We start from the raw sequence: 22901 nt of genomic DNA on the forward strand, positions 1-22901 counted from the left end.
ACCAACTGTCATTAAGACATGCGAATCCCTTGACTCCTTCAAAACCGCTCTCAAAGGGCACCTACGGATGGCTGCAATTCGAAACTGGCCCCCGTAAAATCTGAATCCCCCCCCCCCCGCCCCCCCCTTCTTTCCCCTCACTGTATATATTTCTTTTCCCTTTTTACCTCCTTTTTGATGAATTCCTGTTCTGTCTATAGAAGTGTCTATTTGTACGTCTCTAAATGTTTTGATGATTTGAACATGGTGGACCCTGTTGGAAACAAGTGTAATGCTTAATTGGGTCGTCCACTCACAGTTAACAGCCTTTGTATTGAGTTTGTGCTTGAAATGTACTGTAATTCTGCAAACTGTTAATAAATTCTTCAATCAATCAATCAAAACACACACACACACACACACACACACACACAAACATGATTATATTACTCCTAAACATTTTGCCAAACATCACACACACTCCTATCCTCCTGGTGGAGACCTGTGCCCAGAAGGGCACTTTTTCTAGTTAAACATATATTAGACTAGAGTATGTAAAAAGAATGGCTGATTTTCCTTTTCCAACAGCACTTGGCACCTGCCCACAGACCAACACTGCCCTTTACTTTCCTGCCCTGCATAGCTGGATATTGGGAAGGGGGAGTAGGTCTACACTCTGAGTCTGCACAGACCAATTGTTACGTTACACCCGTGACCCGAGAGAGTCGCAAATAGTTACCAAGTTAGTTTCGTGCAATACACTGTGATAAGATAAGCCACCATCAAACTTTCAGTCAAATTAAGAAGGCATGAGCAGCACTGATCTGATATGCAGCAGGATACATTTCAGCCTAAAACTGTTAAAGAAGGCAACTATAAAAGCCATGGCCACTGGATGGCAGTAAACGACAGCACACTGCCACAGCCATCAAGTAGAGCTGTAGTAGGTCTTGACATTTGCCTTGCCAAATATCCCATCTTCTAGATAAGCTTATGTCACAACACATGCAAACCATACAGAGTGTGGGAGGGGGTTGAGTCCAAGTCGAGACCAGATTGTTTTCCTCAGTTGATGGTACAGAAAACACAGCAAGAGCGTCAGCTACACTCCGTTACTTAACAAGATAGCCATCTAGAAGCACCAGACAGTTCTCTATGGGCTCCTCATAATATATTATAGGTATAATACATTTATTTCATTGTAGTGAAGAGTCCCAAGACAGAGATAGAGTACATTCAAATGTGGACTCGAGACCGGATAAGAGTACACACACACACACTTTGGGCAATACTTTGAACTACTTCATATTTTATTTATTTTTGCAAGGTCTGTGATACAAGCAACATCTGGGTGAAGTAAAACAGTGGTGAGCTACAAAATACAAACCCAACTAAACACCGTGTGGAAGAATGAAACAATAAACAAAACAAAAAAGGGCTGGCGTGTAACAGGCACTTGAGAGTCTATGGAGTACGATAAGGCCATCTGAAAACCATAGGCCTTCAGTTTTACAGTAACAGAGGTGCTGTAGACAAAGCTTTCTACATATAAAAACAAGGCAGGTGTTAGTTACAAGGGCTTATGTTCAGAAGCTTGCTAAAAAGGTGCTTCTTACAGTACTTTACTGAATGAATAGTATAAAAAAAGAGAATATACATGTAAACGTTCTGCAAAGCGTACTCGCACTGAAACGAAAGAACCATTGTCTGAAGAACTGAATATAGCCATTCCGATTGAAGTGCAAATAATACATACGTTTGTCAAGTGTCTTGACTCCATGTAAAAACTCCATATATATATATATATATATATATATATATATATATATATATATATATATATATATATATAGTCAGAGCTCTTCTGATTGCACTTAATTCACATTTTTTGAGGGAGGTGACAGCATAGAAAAATCTAATTGCAATTAAACAATACAATATAATTGCAGTTGCAAATACCATTTGGCCTGATCTTGTTCACCCAAGTGTGCATTAGATGCCAATAACAGGCTTGACAAAGTGCATGATGGTGGATATGATTCAAGCTGCTCATCATTCCATTCCAGCTACATTGGATTGTCTTTTGGAGTTGGGGGACTGCTCGTTTAAAGGATTGAACCAACTGGAGAAATGGGTGAAGAGTAAATAAAGCCCAATGTTGCATTACAGCAGGATTTTTTAAAAACAAAAAACACCTATTTTGTTAAAACACAAGTGCCCTTTTGATGATGAATGTCCCACTTTATTACATGTTGAGGAAAGCATCAAGCTTTCTCTGGATATTTTCAAACGAGTCCACTCCCATGTAGTCTGCCTGTCCCTGCTCCCATAGCTGCTTCCGTTCTGCTGACGACGCGAGGGATTCAGCCGATGCCAGCAGAGGCTGGCCGCTCGCCTGGACAAAACAGATGATGCACAACAGTCAAAGAAACAGCACACAACACACCAAGCCAATTCAATGAACACAAAGTAGACACAGCCATTGCAAGCTACTCATCACCATCAAAACAGAACTACAGATAAAAGCAGTTTTTTGATAGAATTATCTTTAGAGCAATAGCGCACCGACACAATGTTAACGGTTAATCCATGACAACCACAGCCTTGTCTCCATACAGTACCTGTCCAGTTTTAACAATGATCTGTCCATTCTCAACAATGACCATGTCATTCAACAGGTCAAAGAACAGGAATGAACTGAACTATCAGATGAATGAGAAAACAGACGAGACATCAACATTCAAAAGAAGAAGACCAAACCTCATTGAAGAAAAATAAGACAAAGAGGCTAACATGACAAAAGACAAGAACAGAAGAGGCTAACATGCTACAAAGTATCCTACCTCTTCAAAAGACAAAAAAACGCTTTAAACCCCTTCAAATAAACACAAAAATGTACTGTGTATCTTAACGGTTGAATATGTACTGGATTTGCTTTAAGTGAAAGGGGGTTAAGGGAAATAGAATAAGGTTATAAACTCCAAAACAATGTTCACACTGACAATGTTCACACTGAACAAGTACAAAAAAAACAAAACAATGTTCACACTGTGATCCCAAATGTCTTCTGTCCATTTGTACAATGCTATGGTCAAAACACAGCCTCATTTTGAGGGAAATAAACATTTGACCGGTAATTCACTTCCTTTCGCGGTTCAAACCGCGAAAGAACGGAGCTCATTCACATGCACGCGTCGTTCGAGCGTGAGAAAATAGTCCGGAAGTGTTTAAAAATGTATCATGGTACAAGACTAAAAGAGCCGTTTGAGTTTATAAACAGTTCAGTGCTGTTAATCTTGTGTTTGTTTAGTAATAGGTTTCTCCTAGTCTCTGTAGCCATTTGGTAAACAGAAAATAAATGTTCAGGTTATCCTGTTATCCAATCAGGATAACCAATTCATACAACTGGAACGCTGTAAATGCTGGAACGCTTTTATATCAGCAAACATAATTAACAATTTAACACTCTAGTTTCTAATATTTACCTCCACACATCCTGAATGGAAAGGCTGCTCTCCGAAATGCTCATGGAGCATGGGCACCACGGTGCTCGAGTACAGGATCCACCAGTCCAGTAGGAAGGTGGGATGCGTGGCTGCCTCCTGCACATCGCCCTTGATCTGTCTGGATTTGGGGTCAAATGTGTAGCTCCACGGCTTTGTCTTCCCCAAGAAATGCACCACCTTGGCATTGCTACCAAACCTACAATGGAGCAAGATGGATATGAATTATGGAATACAATATATTAGGGGCCATGTCCACATTTGTTTTTAGAGCCGCCACAGCCTTTCTGCCATGCAATTACAAAATGCCCAGGAGAGCTCCTCCTTCCAGCGTCAAGCAACACGCTTAAACGCTCTTGGCGTTCAGCGCTTCAAGCAGAAAATGCTTAACTTTTGGAGACGAGCGCCACTCATCAATGTCAAGTTAGAGCCACCTGGCTGTGTCCGACAACCTGTTTCATTTATGAGAATTCCACGTTCGCCATTAGAGGTTCAGGACATGATATCCGAAGCCATTATCCACTCAAAAATGCTTTCAGTGGACATGGCCCATATTCATGTAATTTAAATTTGTAAATCGACCCATTCTCAAACTACATTTTCCATCTCTGCAAAGGGGCAATGAAATCAAGATAGCTTTTAATACGATGCTTTACATTGCAGTCAGACTCAAAATTACACCGTTGGGTCAGCATCAGCCCTGCGGAGGAAAGGCATTTCTTAGTACGGCACATTACCAGCCAAAAAGCCCGTGTCTGACACTCTGGAGCAGGGGTGGGCAACTGGCGGCCCGGGGGCCACATGCGGCCCCCACCTTCACTTAATATGGCCCACAGGTTAATATCAGAACACTGATATAGTATTGATTGCAGCTGTTACAATTCCAAACATGCAAACATGACCCGCTTTAATTACTGAGTGACTAGTATTAAAATAGTCTTTTTGTGTCCAATGTAGTTATATTAACAGTTCATAAAGTTAACATAACTATAACTAAATGCATTTGAAATTCAATAAAGGTTACTTTTCAGGATTCCAATTTAAAAAAAATAGCAAAACATTATTCAGGATTTAAATTAAAATATAGCAAAAATAGCCGATCTACAAGCTCAAAACGCGTCGCACTGCGACGCGTTTTGAGCTTGTAGATCGGCTATTTTTGCTATGACAGTAATATGCAATGTGGCCCTCTGGAGTGAGTGTGGAAATATTGTGGCCCTCTCCATCGTCAAAGTTGCCCACCCCTGCTCTGGAGCATGTGTTGCATGCCCAAGTTCTTAGGACACTCAACCTCTTCAAGCCACAAGCTTGCTTATTGGTGAGAGGTTTACTTTCGTGAGACATGGGTTTCGCTAGAAAGGCACCAAATATTGACCCGAGCCAAAAGGCCTTGGTGACAAGCGTACACGTGAAAAAAGTGGTCTTAAAATAGTGCTCTATTTTAGGCCTTTGGCATCAGCTGTTAGGAACGCAGTGTGGGGACTGTAGGCTTTGGTAGAGCTCTGTTTGAGCTACTGGTCGCCTTCACGGCTCTCTTCAGTGGTAACCTGATGTCATGTCATGGTATGAGTAAACTTTCATGTGACACATGTATCCGCTTACCCCTTAGATTTGCATCCCGTCTGCCCGATCTGAGCAACACTGACAGAACCACCATAAAAGTATACAACAAAGCCAGTGAAAATTGTAATTTAAATGCTACTTTTCTATTTATTTTGGTGCATTTGCGTCATTTCCATATAAAAGGACCCAGTCCAAAGAGGGCTCAAGGTCAAGGCCATTTTGGCCCCACTACAAAAAGGTTATGTTGGTGTCAAACCAGTGACATGTAATGCTTGACTACCATTGGTCTGAGAATTCTCAGTTTTATCTGTAAACACAAACAACAACTTGTGCGGGAGACAGATTTAGTTTGCGAATCACAGCTGCGACGCTTTACATGGGGAGGAGAAAGGAAAACAAAACAAAACACTAAAATCAATGAGAACTGTGGAATGATGAGAAAAGGGGGTAGAGTTAGCAGGGTATCGATCGCCTTGAGTCATCATAAATTATGGCTGCCACCCGTTATAGATGGAACTCAAACTTAACATTGTGCAATGGAAACGGGAGATACGTGGCATGCGAGGCAGTGTGAGGCCCTAAGGAGCGATGCAGTGTGGTGCTGTACCAAAATGCGGCACTCTCCCTTTATATTGGGTACTTTTGTATATTCCACCCATATTTTTACTGTTTAAAGTGCGGACATCACCAGCTAGTACATGCAAATGAACACAGGACACAGTTTCACAGACAAAACCATTATTTCTCAGTATGTACACTTGTACAGTACAGAGTACATAACTCTGTCTACCCTATATTAAAATTGCCTAGAGGGTCGGTGGACAGATCAGGTGGGAGTCACAAACATAACATCTGGACTTGCAAGGCGCACAGTTGCGCCTATCTACACCAAACTTGGCACAAACACTAACCCAACCCTAGGGGCACCCCCTAGGCTCAAACCTCTCACCACACTCAAAAATAGAACAGAGCTCTTAAAGGGTTTTGATGTGTCCAGTTTGAATACAGTCAAACAATTGTTATATAATGTCCTTGGTGCCTGTAGCAATACGTTTTGGTGGGGTACTTTTGGTTTAGTACGAACTGAATTCTGGGAATCATAGTTCTAACATACAGACACTGACAGACACTAATGGCAACTGAGCTACCACAGATAACCAAAAAGTCTAAGAATATTTATATATAAAAGCAAAAAAATATATATATATTATATATATATATATATATATATATATATATATATATATATATTTTGTTTTTTTTGCCTGCATTATCCGTGCTTCGCATATCGGAACAATCAACTTCAAACTATGTGCTGCAGTGCAGGACCCCAGCAGGTGTTAACTGCCCATGTGGTCGTATCAGCAAATCTCTGGTCAATATCTATAGAAATCCACGATGTGGAGATCCCTGATGTCATCAATGTGATATGACTGAGCTCCAACTACTAAGAATGGTTGCCTAAGTAACTGTCAATAAGTAATAAACAACTGAGGGGGCAAGTGTTCTGACGGGCACTAGTCTATTAAATATGCACATCTCTGCATATATACAGTGTTTAGTATGACCGGTCAACTTCAAACTAAGTAAAACTCAGCGTATTACAGAGGACCACCTGAAGGAATGCGGTTGTCAGGGTTAGTGCTAGTGACCAATTCTACATGGATTACTGTTGCCAAATAGGTGAAAGAAAATAAGAAAAATGTTGCAGCGTAAATCTTTCAAAGGTAGTTTATGATAAAAGATGAAGCGCAGTGTTGCATTTCATCCCAGTGTTTTTGATTCAGTGTTCCCTTGCAGCACAGCAAGTAACAGTTGCAGCCTTGCCATATCATTCAGAAGCAGTGAAAGATGAAGCATGCTGCTTAACACCAACAAGCTCAGAACCGTCATCCCTTCCAGCAACACCACTCGAATATCATGGAACCACAGAAAGCGCTATGGCAAATTTGTCACAGAGGTTGTCATTTCTTGTGACAGTTTATGTTCACGGACTGTCAGAGATGGATTACATAATGTGTTTTGTACCTCTGGGGAGGCTCGCTTGTGGGACCAATACCTCCCAACATCCTCAGCCAACCGCTCTTCAAAACTATCACTACAGGTGTAATCAAGCTTTGGGAAACAAGCATGCCCACCTTAAACTTGACCAATAACACAAAGTTCGGCCAAGAACTTAGTTTGGCGAGTTCAAAAATCTAGGAGGCGCAAAGAACTAGTGAAAAAGGTTCTGAAAAGCACTGCCGAAGTTGACATGTAGATGGTATGGATTTACTGTTTGAATGCTGGAAGGTACGTGTAGATGGTATGGACTTACTGTTTGAATGCTGGAAGGTAAGTGTAGATGGCAATGCTGCTGAGGTTGTAAATGAAGGGGAGGTGTTTCGTGATGTCAGCTGTTGCCCAATCATTGAAGAAGCCATTCAAAACGCCTTGGTCCCCACCTGCAGAGGAGAAGAACAGCATTCAATCCACACAGCTCGAATAAGGTTTACTCACTCCTGCAAATGAATCAGTCCGATCATTTACAGACTAATCACATAATTTTGTAAATATACAGTTGGTGTACGTCAAATGCGACTCAAGTAGTTCCACAACATTGTGAAATTAAATCCATGCTTGGAACACCTGGAATGCTTTTATCCATATTAAGCCATGCATGTGTACAATCATAACCTGCATACGTAGCTGGCACCAGTGGGGGCTGGAGAGTTCAAAAGCTGGCAAAAAGACTGACATGAAGTGTCATTTACAGCTTGGCTACCAGTAAAGAAAACAAGTGCATCTGTTTCAGATGATAGAAGCACACGTAGTAGCGGTTTAAATGCGGACGTCTTGCAATCCCCAATTTGACCTCCGGGCGTCACCAGCTTCAATGTTCTACTGCGGTTCTGGGGGCTTGGTCAGAGTATGGGAAGCCATTGGTGACCCCTCATTGGCTGGCCTTTAGCCAATAGGAAGAAAGTAATGAGAAAGCGACAGCTAGTTTGGACCAGAGTAATCTAGTAAGAGTGGCGACACGCTTTGATCTCGCCGCAAAGCGGGTGCCTATGTGCTATAGTTCCAAACATTGGAACAATCCCATTGAGATGGAATGAGCACTTCCACATTCCATTGTTACAATGGATGGGAGTCAACGCTAGTGTCGCCACTCTCTTACTAGATTACTCTGGTTTGGACAAATCTACACAAGTTCTGAATCTGTGTTTACATACCACTGTGCACACTCAATATATATACATTGTTGCAATATTAATTAGCAGAGCTACATTTATATAGAAGTTTTCTTTTATCAAATTATTGGGAGGACCATCCTCTCGGTCAAACCTCCTGACCGAGAGGTTAGTTACAGTAAATCAGATATGCGAGATGTTGGCTGATGCCAGGTTCCCTATATGCACACCAGGCAAACAGCACTGACACACATCACCGAGTGATGTGTGTCAGCACACCACACCTGTGGCAGCCAGATTAGTGGACATCTCTGCTGACACTCTCCCACATTAAATCAATCTGCTGAAGCATTTCATTGCCAACAATGATTGGTACTTGATGAGCATCCAACAACTAAAACCGCAAACCTTGTCCAGACAAGCCAATACAGATTGTAAACAGAGAGCTAATCCTACTATAACCAGGCAAATGCATTTTGAAATCTAGGTAAATTATATCACTTCTGTTGCAACAAAGCGACGGAAGGTTAACCTGAAGCAGAGTGTAGGATATGGATATATATATATATATATATATATATATATATATATATATATATATATATATATATAGCCAGAGCAGTGTGAGGGTGACACAATATATATATATATATATATATATATATACGTAGAACATAGCAAGCACATTTGCTTTATGGCAACCCAAAGCACAGGAAGCTTCCCTTCAAAGTTCAGAGGGTAGTAAAGGTGACCATAGATATCTCCAACATATAGCACAAGCCAGAGGTCATGCATGTAGGCCATGCATGCAAGGAGTGTAGCGAAATACTCAAGGCACTCAGAGGGGCCCATCTCGCGCCGCCTTACCCCTTATGGCTCGTACACATACACACAGCACGATATTTGACTCTCGCCGACAAAACTTCCGATCCGACGCAAGATTGGTCTTCGTTGAGGTTTTGCTCGCTGTGTGTGAAAGGCTATGCGAGAAGATATAGCGCAGATAAAAGCGCTCGCCGACGCCTTCCCAACCATTTCTGAATATCCAGCAGGTTTGATATTTGGCTCTCTCGCCGACTGGACATCCTACAGTATGAACTGGGTTGCGACCGCACACAGAGAAAGCCTGTATTACAGCCAATGAGAGCACAGGACAGCTGTGCTCACTGACACTATCGATAGATGATCAGGAGATTATATATATATATATATATATATATATATATATATATATCCTTTATTCCTTGGGTCCCTGTGTCGTAGGCCTACATATTAGTAGCTATATTAGCCCAATGTTGCGGTCTATAAAACCAACGCATTTCACTTGAATAATGTTCAAGTTTATTGGTCATTTAAAATAAACACACCTTATACAATGTATTCAGGGTATTTTTTGTTGACCAAAAGGGAGTGTTTGGCAGAAGCCTCAGGTTATAGAGCGTCGCAGTCCCGACGCCCTACCATGGACCAGGAAATGATTCGCCGTTCATTTTCCTCAGACATTTCAGAAAGTATTTATTTAAAGACGTTTACGCCGCGGACAAAGCCAACTCGAGTCGTGACAAATCATGACAACAAACACAATTCTTTGGGCCGAACAAATGTTTGTTTTTCTTCTTTGTAATTATTTGTTTGGGCCAAAATATTGTTTGTGTTGTCATGAGTTGTCACGACTCGAGTTGGCTTTGTCCGCGGCGTAACAGTCTTTAAATAAATACTTTCTGAAATATTTGGGAAATGGGAAAAATGCATTGGGATTCATTTCCTGGTCCATGGTAGGGGGCGGGACTGCGATGCTCTATAATGCCAGCCCTTTTAATATTCAACATAGCTATAAAAGGATGAAAAATAACAAAAAAAACAAGACAAAAACAAAACAAGCATAACAAAACAAAAACAAAATATACAAACAAAAAACGAAAAAGGATGTTGATAAAACCTCATCGGAATAAACCGTGCAGAGCAAACTTTTGGACGGCGTGCGCTGTGTGTGCGCGTGCTACGGAGATAGTTATTTAATGAAAATCAAGATTTAACGTCCTGTCTCGCTGTAGCGCGCGTAGGCTACACTACACGCTATCACAAACATTTCGCCCTGTGTAGCCTCGCTATTCCCCTGTGTGATGTGCACGCAGAGAGAGGCGTCCGCGTCCTGTGTCGGTCTTGCGCTTGTATCACGGCATCCTGCACGTGCGCGAGATGTCAAAATGAATTGGAATAAAAACAAGTGAAGTAGCCTGTATCGGGTGTGGAACGCATCTTGGTGAACTCTTGCAGTGTGTGATGCCTAGTCGGCGATCAATCGTTTAGGGTGAAAGCCACAAAGATATAATAATAAAAAATAAAAAAAGTATGAAATACATAACGATCTGATGACTCGCCGACCATTATGCCTAAACTCTGCCATTTTTACCATTTTGAAAAACATTTTAAAATAGCTCAAATAGCTCACAACGGCGTACAAGACGAGGCCCTCAGTGCCAGAGCAGTGTGATGGTGACACAATGTACAGAACATGCATAGCCCATTTTCATTAGAAGACCCCTACTGTACATTCCACTGGTGGTAGTATATCAATGATGAGTATAGTTGTAACAAGACCTTGGATTATAAATAGTAAGCCTGGGCTATACTGGCTAATCCATTATGGTGCTGAACATTTAATAAGGTGACAAAGATTGCCCACTGATGAGTGGTTTGCACAGTCTGCACTGCAACATTATTTAAACATTTCACTTTTATTATAGCCTTTCAATGGCATTCTTGCCTCCAGCTGATCTGTTAATACTGCAGTGCAAACCTGATGAATTGCTCACTTTGGAGGGTCCGACTCCGAGCTTGTACCCACCAGCAATTCTTGTGCAGAATTTAGCCAATCAGGCAGCCCAGGTTGTGCACTGACTCCAACAAGCTCCAGCTCAAATAGTTACTTTTTCTTTAGGTTAGAGAAAGATGTTTATGGTTAGGGTCTATTAAGGGCCGTCTTAAGGGTCTATTCAACTCAAAAGGCTTCAGGGTTTGTCCAGGGCAGGCTTTGAGTTCTTGGTAACCCCTTTGTGTTTATCATTCCTCTAAGTAAGGCATTTATCAAGCCCAGTGACTGGACACAAGGCTCTCACAGACGGTCAGACAAAAGGTAGTAAGGTACCCCCTGCCCCGCAGGTAGGCATGCCACGGTATACCGAATTTCGGTAATACCGCGACAGGAAAAGCCACGGTGTTGATACCGTGAGATTTCCGAGCTGACGGTATTTTAATACAGCGTCGGTGGGCGGCGCATGCTGCGCATATGCAGTGCAACTCCACTTGCAGACTAAGGCAAAACATTTATTTTCACCACACAGCTGCAGTAGATTGAAAAGTTGCTTCCTACCTTTGAGTTAGTGTTGCTGAAAGACACCCAGATCCAATTGTATATTCCATATTTCCATATGTAGCCTACTATGTGTGAAGTTGTGAACTGTCAACACGGCACACAGAGTTGTGATCATGCGCAGTTGAGATTACGCACTAGCTCTGCTGCAGCGTGCAGGGTACAAAACGGCCATTAGGGGGAGCCATAGTACAGTGAAATACAGTGGGGAATAGCTATTGATTAAATACTTTATTGGCAGAAATGTAATCAGTATAGGGTACAGTCAAACACATGTCCAAAGGGATCACTGAAAAAAGTCCTTGCAGTCTTGTTTCCATTCAGGTCCTGGGTAATAAGTCACATGACAAATAACAAAATTGAAATTATCATAAAAGGTAAAAATACAAAATAATATGTAGGCCTACAGGTTGGGGAACAAAGAAGGGCTTATAAGGAGGTAGGGGTAGTCACTATACATAGATGGGGGGGGCAATCTTTTTTTTTTTTAATTATATATAAATACCGTGGAATACCGAGGTATAGGTTATCAATACCGGCACCGTACCGTACTGTAAAATATCATACCGTGGCATGCCTACCCGCAGGCTTATCATAGTCTTGTTTAGTATTTCTATATGGGTTTTATCTTCACTGCAAAACAATAAAATGAAGTAATGAACAGACATCAATTTCACCATGGTCACCATGCAACCACTTCAAAATGTGATGCAAGTTATTTGTAAATCTTAACTAGTCCGGAAATGGAACCAATCAGCTTAAATGTTATGCCAATTCATAATCTCCCTCTCCCATTGGATGAAATTGGTAGGAAACCTACCTGAAAACGTTTTTATACACCATTTTCAACCCATCTTCATTTAGATTTTTTTTCCTACTTGGTCTGTATCAGACAGTTGTGGACAGGTCAGAAACCATCTTATAATTAGCATTAGTGAGGACCAATTATCTGAAGATGAAGTGATCTTTTAATTAGTTTAATAGCTGGAGAGCTGAGATGAACAAATACTCTACTATAGCAATGATTTACTATAGCAATGATTGCTAGGCGCTATATATATATATATATATACACACACACATCATCATACTATAATTCTGACAATGTCTGAATGTCTGGGTGTCACTGTGACTGCCATAGCTCCTCACTGCCTGTACCAATCACTCCCACTTTTCACACAGGCATTGACCATAATAATAGGAGGTCTTAACGAAGCCCTTTTTCCAATTTAACAAATTATAAATTAATAATGGGCGCAGTACCCCCCGCGGCCACAAGGCGGCAAGTATTTCACAACGGGTAAGGGCTAGTATATATAATATCCCAGGATTATGGGCGCATGCTTTTACCATTGGTCTGATAACTCACTCAAACCCTCACCTCCCACAGGGCAGCACACCTAAACCAAACCCTCTCCCAACCCTTAAAGGCGTAGTGAAACGGAAATGGTGGACATTTTTTTTTTAAGTTTGACGGTTTCAACACCGCTCTGAAGTTTCTGAACCAATCAGAGCGTCGCATCCCTTCAGGCGATGGGACGGTAGCTAGGGACGGTAGCTATGCTACACGCAGGAGCATGGAATGTGTTTGTTTACAAGTCAGATAGTCGGCCAGCTGTACCAGTTTACCGTTATGTGGCTTATTTCTACCCTATAATGTTTTCAGATACATATTTTAGCGTGATGATTAAGGTGAAACCGAGTAATACACTGTCTGGATGTCATCTTGAATGGGAATAAAAACGGAGGATTTCTGTAATCAGTGGCAGCTGTGTTGGACAGTGTTGGACGGATGCACGTTATGGGGAATTATGGGCTTCATTTTTAATGGCTTTTATCGATGTGGGCCTCGACACGTCATCACGCAGTACGTTTTCGTTTTCAGTAAGTAATTAAAATTCGATTTTATGGACTTTTGATATAAAAATACACAAAAATGAAAATGTACCCATTTTTTTGGCATCCATTGTTAGGTATGCTCATGATGACCACGGATGTGGTCCAAAAGTGTGAAAAACATATTTTTAATTTCACTACGCCTTTAACGCACCACTCACCAACCTTAACCCATTTTGACCTGAGATCAGATTCTAAAAATGTCTACATCCTGACAGTTTTCTGAAAAAGCTGTTTCTATGTCAGACGTTCTTTGATTTTTCAAAAACCTACCTACAAGCTCGTAGTGCGCCACTGGCGTGCTATGAGCTTGTAGATCTGCTATTTTTCAATAGCTAAAGCGTAACGTAATGCTAACACCAAAAGGGGTTCCCGCCCAAAATGGGTTAATCGGGTCGTTTTAATGCACCCCTCACCAACCTTAATCCGGTCGTATTAACGCACCCCTCATCAACCTTAATCTGGTCGTTTTAATGCATCCCTCACCAACCATAATCCGGTCGTTTTAACGAAACCCTCACCAACCTTAATCTGGACGTTTTAACGCACCCCTCAACAAACTTAATCCGGTCGTTTTAACGCACCCCTCACCAACCTTAATCCAGTCGGACCAATGCTATGTCTAACCAATGCTATGTCTAACTAGTATGCCTCCCAAATTGGGTGATCATGCCACTTGAATGCAGTGGTGTGCCGTCAGGGCGAGCAAGGCCTTCTCTGCTGGCCCTGCACTTGCCTGATGCAGAAATTTAAATTTTATAATAAATATTTATTTTTCAAAAATATATTGCATTTATTTCACTGCCATCATTGCATTGTCTCTCATTAAGACAGGCTGGACGCACTGCTTCCATTCTGTGCAGGTACAACAGCGCTTGTTTTTTTTTTTAACCAATGAGATTTTTTCCTTGTGTAGTCTCCGGGCAAAAATCTCCACGTGACGCCTTCAGAATCTACACAGAATCCCCTTGCTGTTGAATTGAATGAGAGCGATATAGAGATTGACAGGTTCCTTAGCCAATCAGATTTAGAGTTCTTTCAGGTGCCAGGGTACTCTAGCTGGCCTTTGATGACATTAACGTCTTGCCCGTCTTGCCTGTATCCCATCGCTGGGGGAAAATATTGTCCATTGAGAAGAGTACTGGTGTTTCAAACTTTCTGCACGAGATCCCATCTATGGGTTGAATTGAGCTCACTAAATTAACAGATTTAACTCACAAACAAACGTGGAAAACGGCTGAAGGAGGAGAAGAAACAGATTTAGTGGTGGATTTACAGTCAAAGCCTTTTTTGAGAAGGAAGGACTTTTTAAGAAAAGCTTGCCATTGTAACGAAGGGACGAGGAAGACCATGGTATGATGCAGGCAGGCATGGTAAGGATCTTTATATAATATTTATACATGAGATTGCGACAAAGCTTATTGATGATTGATCGTTTGATAGGCTATGGTTGTGGACTTGCTGACAGTGTGTGGCCGAGTCTCAAGAGGTTGTGCGCTGTGGAGCTGTGCGCGTGTGTGCGCGCGAGCGTGCGTTTACTATAGTCCCCGGTGCAGCTTGGCTGGGATATGTTCCACTTATTTGTGCTTTCGTGTTGTATAAGAAAATATGACAGGATGTTATGTAACGCCGTTGCCATTGTGTGTGTGGCAACGGCGTTGTGTGTGTGTGTGTGGACGGTGTTGAAGGCCTGGTCCATTTCGGCACCGCTTGAATGAGTTGAAAATCTTTGCTACACAGACATGAGGTTGTAAAGACACAGACTGCTGCCTTTAATAACACATAGCTGCCATTTTTCCCCAAACCACAACATTCCTCTGGAGCTTTCAAAAGTCAATAGGGGCTCGAGCATCTTCATTTCGAGGGGATGAGCAGGGCTCAGCAAGAATTCACTTCTCCCTGCCAGTTTCTTTTGGCAGTACACAGAAGTGGAACCACAAGCATGGAGATACAGTACAGTACTGACTCATGGGTCAATCCATTGCAAGGACATTGAACCATGATGATGCTCACGATGACCAGCCTGTGAACAACGATTCTGTCATCATCCTACAGTAAGTGATCTGCAGGGTAAGCACGGTACAGTGGCTGAGAAGGGTACATCATGTATTGCTTGTAGTGTGGAGCAGAGCACAAATGCTAAAAGGTCAAAAGAACATCAACTCAGTCTACACAGCATGTGGAAAGACCATCCCAGGCTATTAATATGACAGCTAAGACCTATTAGCATACCAGAACCATCAATGTGTCATTCAACTACACAAATTCTAGGGAGATTTGGAAAAGATCTGTAAAATATATCAAATCAAAGTGGCCTACTTACATTACTTATACCGGTATTATACAATACAGTATGGCACACATCACAAGTGACTGATGAGTTGTGACTAAATGAGTAACAAGAATACCAAACTTGCTTAAAGACTATTAATAGGGAAAACAAACAGTACCATCTTGTCAGGGGTCCAGTTGTTAAAATGGCAAACAGATGTATGTGTGCCAAAAAACAAGTCTACGCTTCAAAGCACGGGCCAACATTATCCAAACTAATTGGAATAACCAATGAACTAATGCCAAAATCTATTTTGCCATATCAGAATGAACAATAGTATTGTAGTTCAGTCAGACAACACGTTCGCACAGCAGGAGAAGCCAGGAATGAGCAGGTATAGTCCGGTAGCTTAGCGAAATGATGTGGACGCGGCGGACAAAAGCGCCAACATTTTTCCACATGCTCTCCATAACCATATGTTTCATTTTGGAAGGGGGGCCACGTCATCAAGATGTCAGAAGGCGGCCATCTTGGCGTTCAAAGATGGCCGCCAAATGAAAAAGGGCGGTTCTGGACAACCGTGGGTCCGACCGACTCGACACCGGGCACTGCACTCCCTGTGGGTGTGTGGAACGTGTGTGTCGAATTTGAAGTCGGTGGGGCAAACTGTTCTCGAGTTACGTGGATTACAGATGTACACACACACACACAGACTGTGTGCATTATAGTAGGATGTTGCCATCTTGTTGTAGCCCAGGTCTCCCTTCTAAAAGAGATTATTAATTAATATATATGTCAATGGGCAATGCCATGAGTTTCAGAGGGTACAGTAAGTATAGAGGTAAGGCAAAGAGAGATGGTGAGGGAGGGAGAAATTGATTTGCACCAATTGGCTAGACAGTAGTGTAACAGGTTAAGGTGAGTATAGAGATGGAAATGTTCTAGCAAGCGAAGCCAGTGTATTGAGAAAATGGGACATATATTTTCAGAAGTTATTTGTGACAAAAGGCTACCAGTGAGAGGGAAGATGTATAACATGGTAGTGAGACCAGCCATGCTGGTGGCACTGATGAAAAGGAGGCACCGCTGGATGTGGCAAAATTAAGGGTGCTATGGTTCTCATTAGGAGTGAAAAGGAAGGACATTATTAGATATGACTAAATTAGAGGATCAGCCCAGGTTAGAAGGTTTGGGGATAAAGCAAGAGAGGTGATCGAGGTTGAGATGGTTTAGACATGTGAAAAGGAGGGATGAGGGTACATTGGGAGAAGGATGCTGAAGATGTAGCTGCCAGGTAAGAGGATGGCCAAAGACGAGGTTTAAGGATGCTGTGAGAGATGACATGAAGGTGGCAGGTCACAGAGGAAGATGCAGAAAACAACCAAATGGGGTCCATGTGTGGTCCAGCCCTATGGAATGTAAAAAGGCATGCATGTGCTAATGAAAAGTATTTAAAATATAGTTTTGATGCTCATCCTACTACTATAGGGGGTGCAAAGCAATATGCCCGTTTATCCGTCCGACTTCTCCTACCAAATCACTCCGTTAGCACACATCTCTCTATGCACAAAAAAGGATGCATGCCACAGAAATCCATCTGCACTACATTGCATCCATGCAACTGCCATATTTACTGTACAAATATTGTTTTTGTATGACATAGTTATTGCGCAACATTTCGCTGTGACGCAAATTACAATTTACAATTACAATTTCCACATTCACCGACCCCTCCCCTTTTCACTGCACGCACACACACACACTTTTTTCAATGTGTCTGACTGCTAACAGAGTTGAAGATGATGTAAATATGTTGCTAGAATGACCGTATTTATTCAATATTGGCACAAATAAACGTCTACTGATATTCTCAATGACCTTATTGCATTCCTTGACCTAGATAATGTATATTTTGACACCAAGATTGACCTTCTAAGTGGCTTAGAAGCTGAGATAGTAGCACTTATAGATATTACATGGTGGCCATCTTTGAACGCCAAGATGGCCGCCTTCTGACATCTTGATGACGTGGCCCCCCTTCCAAAATGAAACGTATGGTTATGGAGATCATGTGGAAAATAATTGGCGCTTTTGTCCGCCGCGTCCACATTTTGCTAAAATATGGCCTTAAGCTGCCTCACTAGTAGGCAGAGAACAGTTTAAATAGCGGCTCTGAATGATCAGGTAAAGAGTGCATGTGACTAGTCACCTGATCAGGTAGGTGTGCTCTCTTGAGTTGTCTGGATGAACTAGCTAAGCAGGCTGCGCATCCTTTTCAATACTACACTGATGACACTGGCCTTTTGAGTACCAGAGGAGGGACATTTCTAAACCGTTTTGTGTTCATCAGATGAATTCACACACACACACACACACACACACACACACACACACACACACACACACACACACACACACACACACACACACACACACACACACACACACACACACACACACACACACACACACACACACACACACACACACACACACACACACACACACACACACACACACACACACACACACACACACACACACACACACACACACGGCCCTGTTTGATGCCCCCATCTGGTTGCAACATGTAGGCCTATGCCAACAATTGATTAAACAATGCAGACATTTTATATTACAGAATATAATATAGCTTGTGTTTGCTTTGCTACCAGTTGAACCTGCAAACTACATCCTAGTAAAGAAAGATCCAACACTGTTCAACAGTGAGCATGTTATTCCAGAAGCTGACACCCAACTGAAGTGACACAAATTAAATATATCTTAAGCTTTTGTCTTGAGCACCAAAGGAATTTGAAAATGCCAACTGTTTTGTATAGTGTGTGATAGTATATATATATATATATATATATATATATATATATATATATATACACACACACACACACACACACACACATACTATTATTATTATTATTTATTTATTTTTTAAATCACACCCGTATGAAGTGAGGGGCGTCTTATCATCGTACATCATGACGTAACATGTCTATTCGCTCAGACACAAGACGTAAATTCTCCTTTCATTGTCAATGACAAATGTGACACGAGTTGGGACAAAAAGCTGTATATAGAAGGGGCTAGTGCCCCTCAAAAATAAAGATCCACTGATGATGACTACACATTTTCAGTGGGAGAAGATGTTCTTTTAAATTTGATATCGAGCCAAAATGCCAACCACAATTCGCTGGTGTCTCAGGGGTGGGGTTTGTTGAATGTCAACCAGAGCCCACTGCAAAATGCGGCCTCTCAAATTTAACCTCCACCACACCCCTGAGAGCCCCCAAGAATAACTCAGCAGGGCTGTCTGTCCGACCGTATGTGAGAGCCTTGTGTCCAGTCACTGGGCTTGATAAATGCCTTACTTAGAGGAATGATAAACACAAAAAGGGGTTTACATCATATTACCAAGAACTCAAAGCCTGCCCTGGACAAACACTGAATGTTTGAAAGAGTCTGGAAAGACTCTGCTAGCATCCAAACTCTACCAACTGGTGAATACCAAATATTTTTGGAACCTTCTTCTTACAGTCACACTCTAGTCGTAACATAATTGTAGGCGGACGTGAAAATAGGATTCGATATAGTTTGAGCAAACAAGCTATATAGAACAAGAACTGCAAGGACTTAGAGAAGTGACAGTGTTGTCACTTCTCTTGTTGTGCGACGTTTCCTGGCTTACCGTCAAAGCTGCCGTGTTCTGTACAGTACTGAAGAAGTTTGCCATATGTCTCCATTGAAGGCCGGAAAACAAACACACCGGAATTGAAGCAGTCGGGCCAGCCAGGATCCGGGGCAGCTGACAACTCTTCTCTGTCAAACAGCTCATCTATATTTGAAACCACCTGGGGAGACAGTAACAAAACACAGACTCAAACAGTCAAACGATACGCATTACATAAATTCTAGGTGAGAATTATGTAAAGCATGCATTTGAAGCAATTGTTGTGCAATGAGCTTACAGCATTTTCAGTCAGCTATTATAAGAGCATGTTTGTAGCTGGCCAAAAGACAAATATCTCCTCTGGTCAGAGACGAAATGTTTTTATAATCGTCATGGGGGCCCGCCTTTTAGATTAAAAACAGAAGAGCATGTTTAAATGCCATGATAGCACAGAGTCATCTGGTACTCCTTAAACGAGGCTAGTTGCTTTGGTGAATTTCTGATCAGTGTTATTATGTCACGAACAACTACCATGAAATCCTGACACTCTTTGATGTTGTGGACAACATAATGCATAACTAAATTCAGGACATGTGCGCTGCAGTGAATGTAGACAGACACTAGTTCTGTCCACCTCGGCAGGTTCTGTGTTCTGTCGCTGGGTTGGCGGCAGGTTTCAACGGCAGGCTGGCATTGCCGTTGCCAGCCAGGGTGTTCTTGCTGGTTTCATTGTGAACAAGTAGCCCAAGTACAGTACTGTATGCATACCCTACCTGGCAGGTTAAAATAAGACACCAGATTAGGTTTTGAATGCCTGATCTGCATGTGTACAAGCAGACAGGCAACGTGGCCCACACCCCGCCCCGGACAAAAGAGGTGTTAAGGTGCGTTCAGACTTGGATGGTTACACCAGATTTAGTCACCAGGATTAGACTTTGAGAGCGGGGCGAGTGGGTCAATGGGGCAGGGTCATACCTAGATGAATGTAGCTGCTGAGTATCCCTACCGTAGTCCCAGAATTTGTATATCTATATAGCCCTTTGAATAGACAGTTGATGTATGGGTTTCTGACCAGTGACCAGGGACACCTGGGTTCAAATCCAGGTGGCGGTGGTTACACCTGATCAGATTTTTAAGAAAAGAAAAAAAAAAGACAAAAACATCCTAATTTCTCACCAGTGTGTCTGCATCCATGAAGACACATTTGGAGTAGTGTGTGAGGGTCCAGCAGTGCAGCTTGGTAAATGTGACACCCAAATCGGGTCTCTTCATCATGGCCAGGTGAGCGGTGTCCCCGCTGTCCAGCACATTCACGATCCTCACCTCATCAAAGATCTTTTTCAGCACAGACCTACAGGACCACACCGCTCAGAAATTAATAGCTAATGGTAAAAGAAAACGTCATGGATGTCCCTGATTGAGAGGTTTCTTACTGGCAAGGATCTGACACGTGTGGTCCGATGAGTGCCACCAACTTCTTTGACGTTTTGTGGTTGCGCAGGGACTTGCCCACGACCATGGCTCCTTTGGCATAGGAGTCATTCGTAGCCAACGTTACAAAAGCTTGGGCTGTGTGTAGAGAACAAAAAATGTATTAGGCTTGCAATTTATTTATCTGTTGCACTTTACTATAAACCAGCCATATTACCACACCAAGTAAAGGTCCATTCTCATATTATAATTTAACTATAATCACGATATAGTTTTAGCGCTCAGTACGAATGGCGCTTTAAACACCTTATAGATGGCATATAAGGTAGGGCTGCACAATTCTGGTTAAAATGATAATCCCAATAATTTGGCAATCATGAATATTTATCATTTCCATTGGTAGATTTCTTAATTTTCTTCATGACTCTTTTTGCTACACTAGTATCCGGTACCCGGTCTTGGACAAATTGTACAATGGTTTGTACCATGTTCTGGTAATCTTGTGTAACATTGGAGGAGACAAGACTCTTGTCACACAAGAAAAGCATGCAACTGCTGTGCAAATAATGTTACACTTTATTGTAGATGTGTGCAACACTCAGAAAGCAAGGGAACAACCCACAAGCACTGACTGCATGTCTCAGACAACTTTGCCAAGTTACTCCCCATCCGTGTACAATACCACACTTTTCTCCTCCACGCCCTCCATTTTGATTGGTCGCCCAGAGCCCATGCATGGCGTATATATCATCAAATACATGCTGGGAAACGAGCCAATGGGTGATATTTATAATTAATATAAAAAATACATAACAAACCGAAGGCAATAATTCAGTCACACAAACTCAGGAGGAGGATGATCACTGAATTATAACTCCAGTTCTAGTTGCATAACCATGCTGCAGTGCACAGACTGCGCGCACACACAAACACACACGCCCCCTTCCTTTTCAACTACCGGGTTTGTTTAATGAAGTAATGTTACATGATGCAAGTGACAGGTGGACAGTCTGTACTGTACTGACACTGTAAAATGCCTTAATGGTAAAGTAATGCACGGACGTCTCTCGACGAAATATCGTGTGTCATGCCTATGAGAGACAGCGCCGCGGCTGGTCGGGTACATTGGTGGTTTCACAATTCACATTCATGCCATCAAGCCTAAGGATTGCATTGCTTCGTCAAGTGCAGGTTTGGAACAGATTGTCCACTCCAGACTTGTGTGGTGGGCCCACACAAGCAGACGGACAGGCCTACGTGCGAAAATCTGTTCTAGACTCTCCGTGAGGCACGAGGAGGATGCATTACAAACTTTTACTGAACTCTACTCTGACTTGACCGACACACAGCGTAGTAGCTGCTTCAAGAACATGTTGTACACAGTAAAGCCACACAATGTCATTGAGGAGGCCGAGACTCACTTCAGTACAACTAAAACAACCAAAACAAAAAGAATACTAAAAAGATGGCAGTCAACTTAAAAGTGTGATTTTACGATTACTTCTGCAGACTGCAGAGTGAGCGCATGCATGCCAAGACGCCACAGACATTCCCCAATTTCTGTGTGTCCAGTGACCACCATATAATGTTCTTCTCGGTTATCACTTTATATTTAAAGTGCATTTTCGTTTACGTACCCGCCATGGCTGGAGTAGAGTTAGTCCTGGTTCTTAAAACAGGACAGGGCAAACAACAACCTGAGGAGGAAAAAGGGGGACTAGCTAAATTGAATAGAGGTGGATTTATACCAGCATGACATGCAGTGCCGAGACGGCGGTCACGTGACCGTCTGGACACACCCACCTTTATACCCGGCACGTACGACGGTGCAGCGTGTCGTAAAAGAGCAGATCTACAAGCCAACAACGCGTCGCACGGCGACGCGTTGTTGGCTTGTAGATCTGCGCTTTTATTCAATTTATGGCAAGCATGAGACTAAGCAAGCACAAGCAGGTCCACTCCTCCTTGCTAAATGCCAGCAATGTACCGGTATACTAATAGTTCAGAGAGTTTACTTTAACACAAA

The 22901-nt window shown here is 42.2% G+C and overlaps 1 protein-coding gene across 2 annotated transcripts; it reads right to left on the minus strand.

Annotated features, from left to right (window-relative positions):
* Positions 1-1266: 1266 nt before the first annotated feature.
* gyg1b (glycogenin 1b) lies at positions 1267-22644 on the minus strand. Of its 2 annotated transcripts, none has more exons than XM_079489527.1 (7): positions 22513-22534; positions 20878-21013; positions 20621-20795; positions 19463-19625; positions 7363-7489; positions 3465-3681; positions 1267-2374 (listed from the first exon to the last, which is right to left on the minus strand). In XM_079489527.1, the coding sequence occupies exons 1-7, from the start codon at positions 22517-22519 to the stop codon at positions 2225-2227; spliced, it is 975 nt and encodes a 324-aa protein (XP_079345653.1). In that variant the 5' UTR covers positions 22520-22534; the 3' UTR covers positions 1267-2224. The 2 variants fall into 2 exon arrangements, with proteins under 2 accessions (XP_079345653.1, XP_079345652.1); XM_079489526.1 differs by lacking the exon at positions 1267-2374 and adding an exon at positions 2547-2681 and having other exon boundaries at positions 22513-22644.
* Positions 22645-22901: the final 257 nt, after the last annotated feature.

The sequence above is a fragment of the Electrona antarctica genome, assembly GCF_951216825.1.
Source record: "Electrona antarctica genome assembly, chromosome: 20".
In the NCBI taxonomy this organism is placed as follows: Eukaryota; Metazoa; Chordata; class Actinopteri; order Myctophiformes; family Myctophidae; genus Electrona; species Electrona antarctica.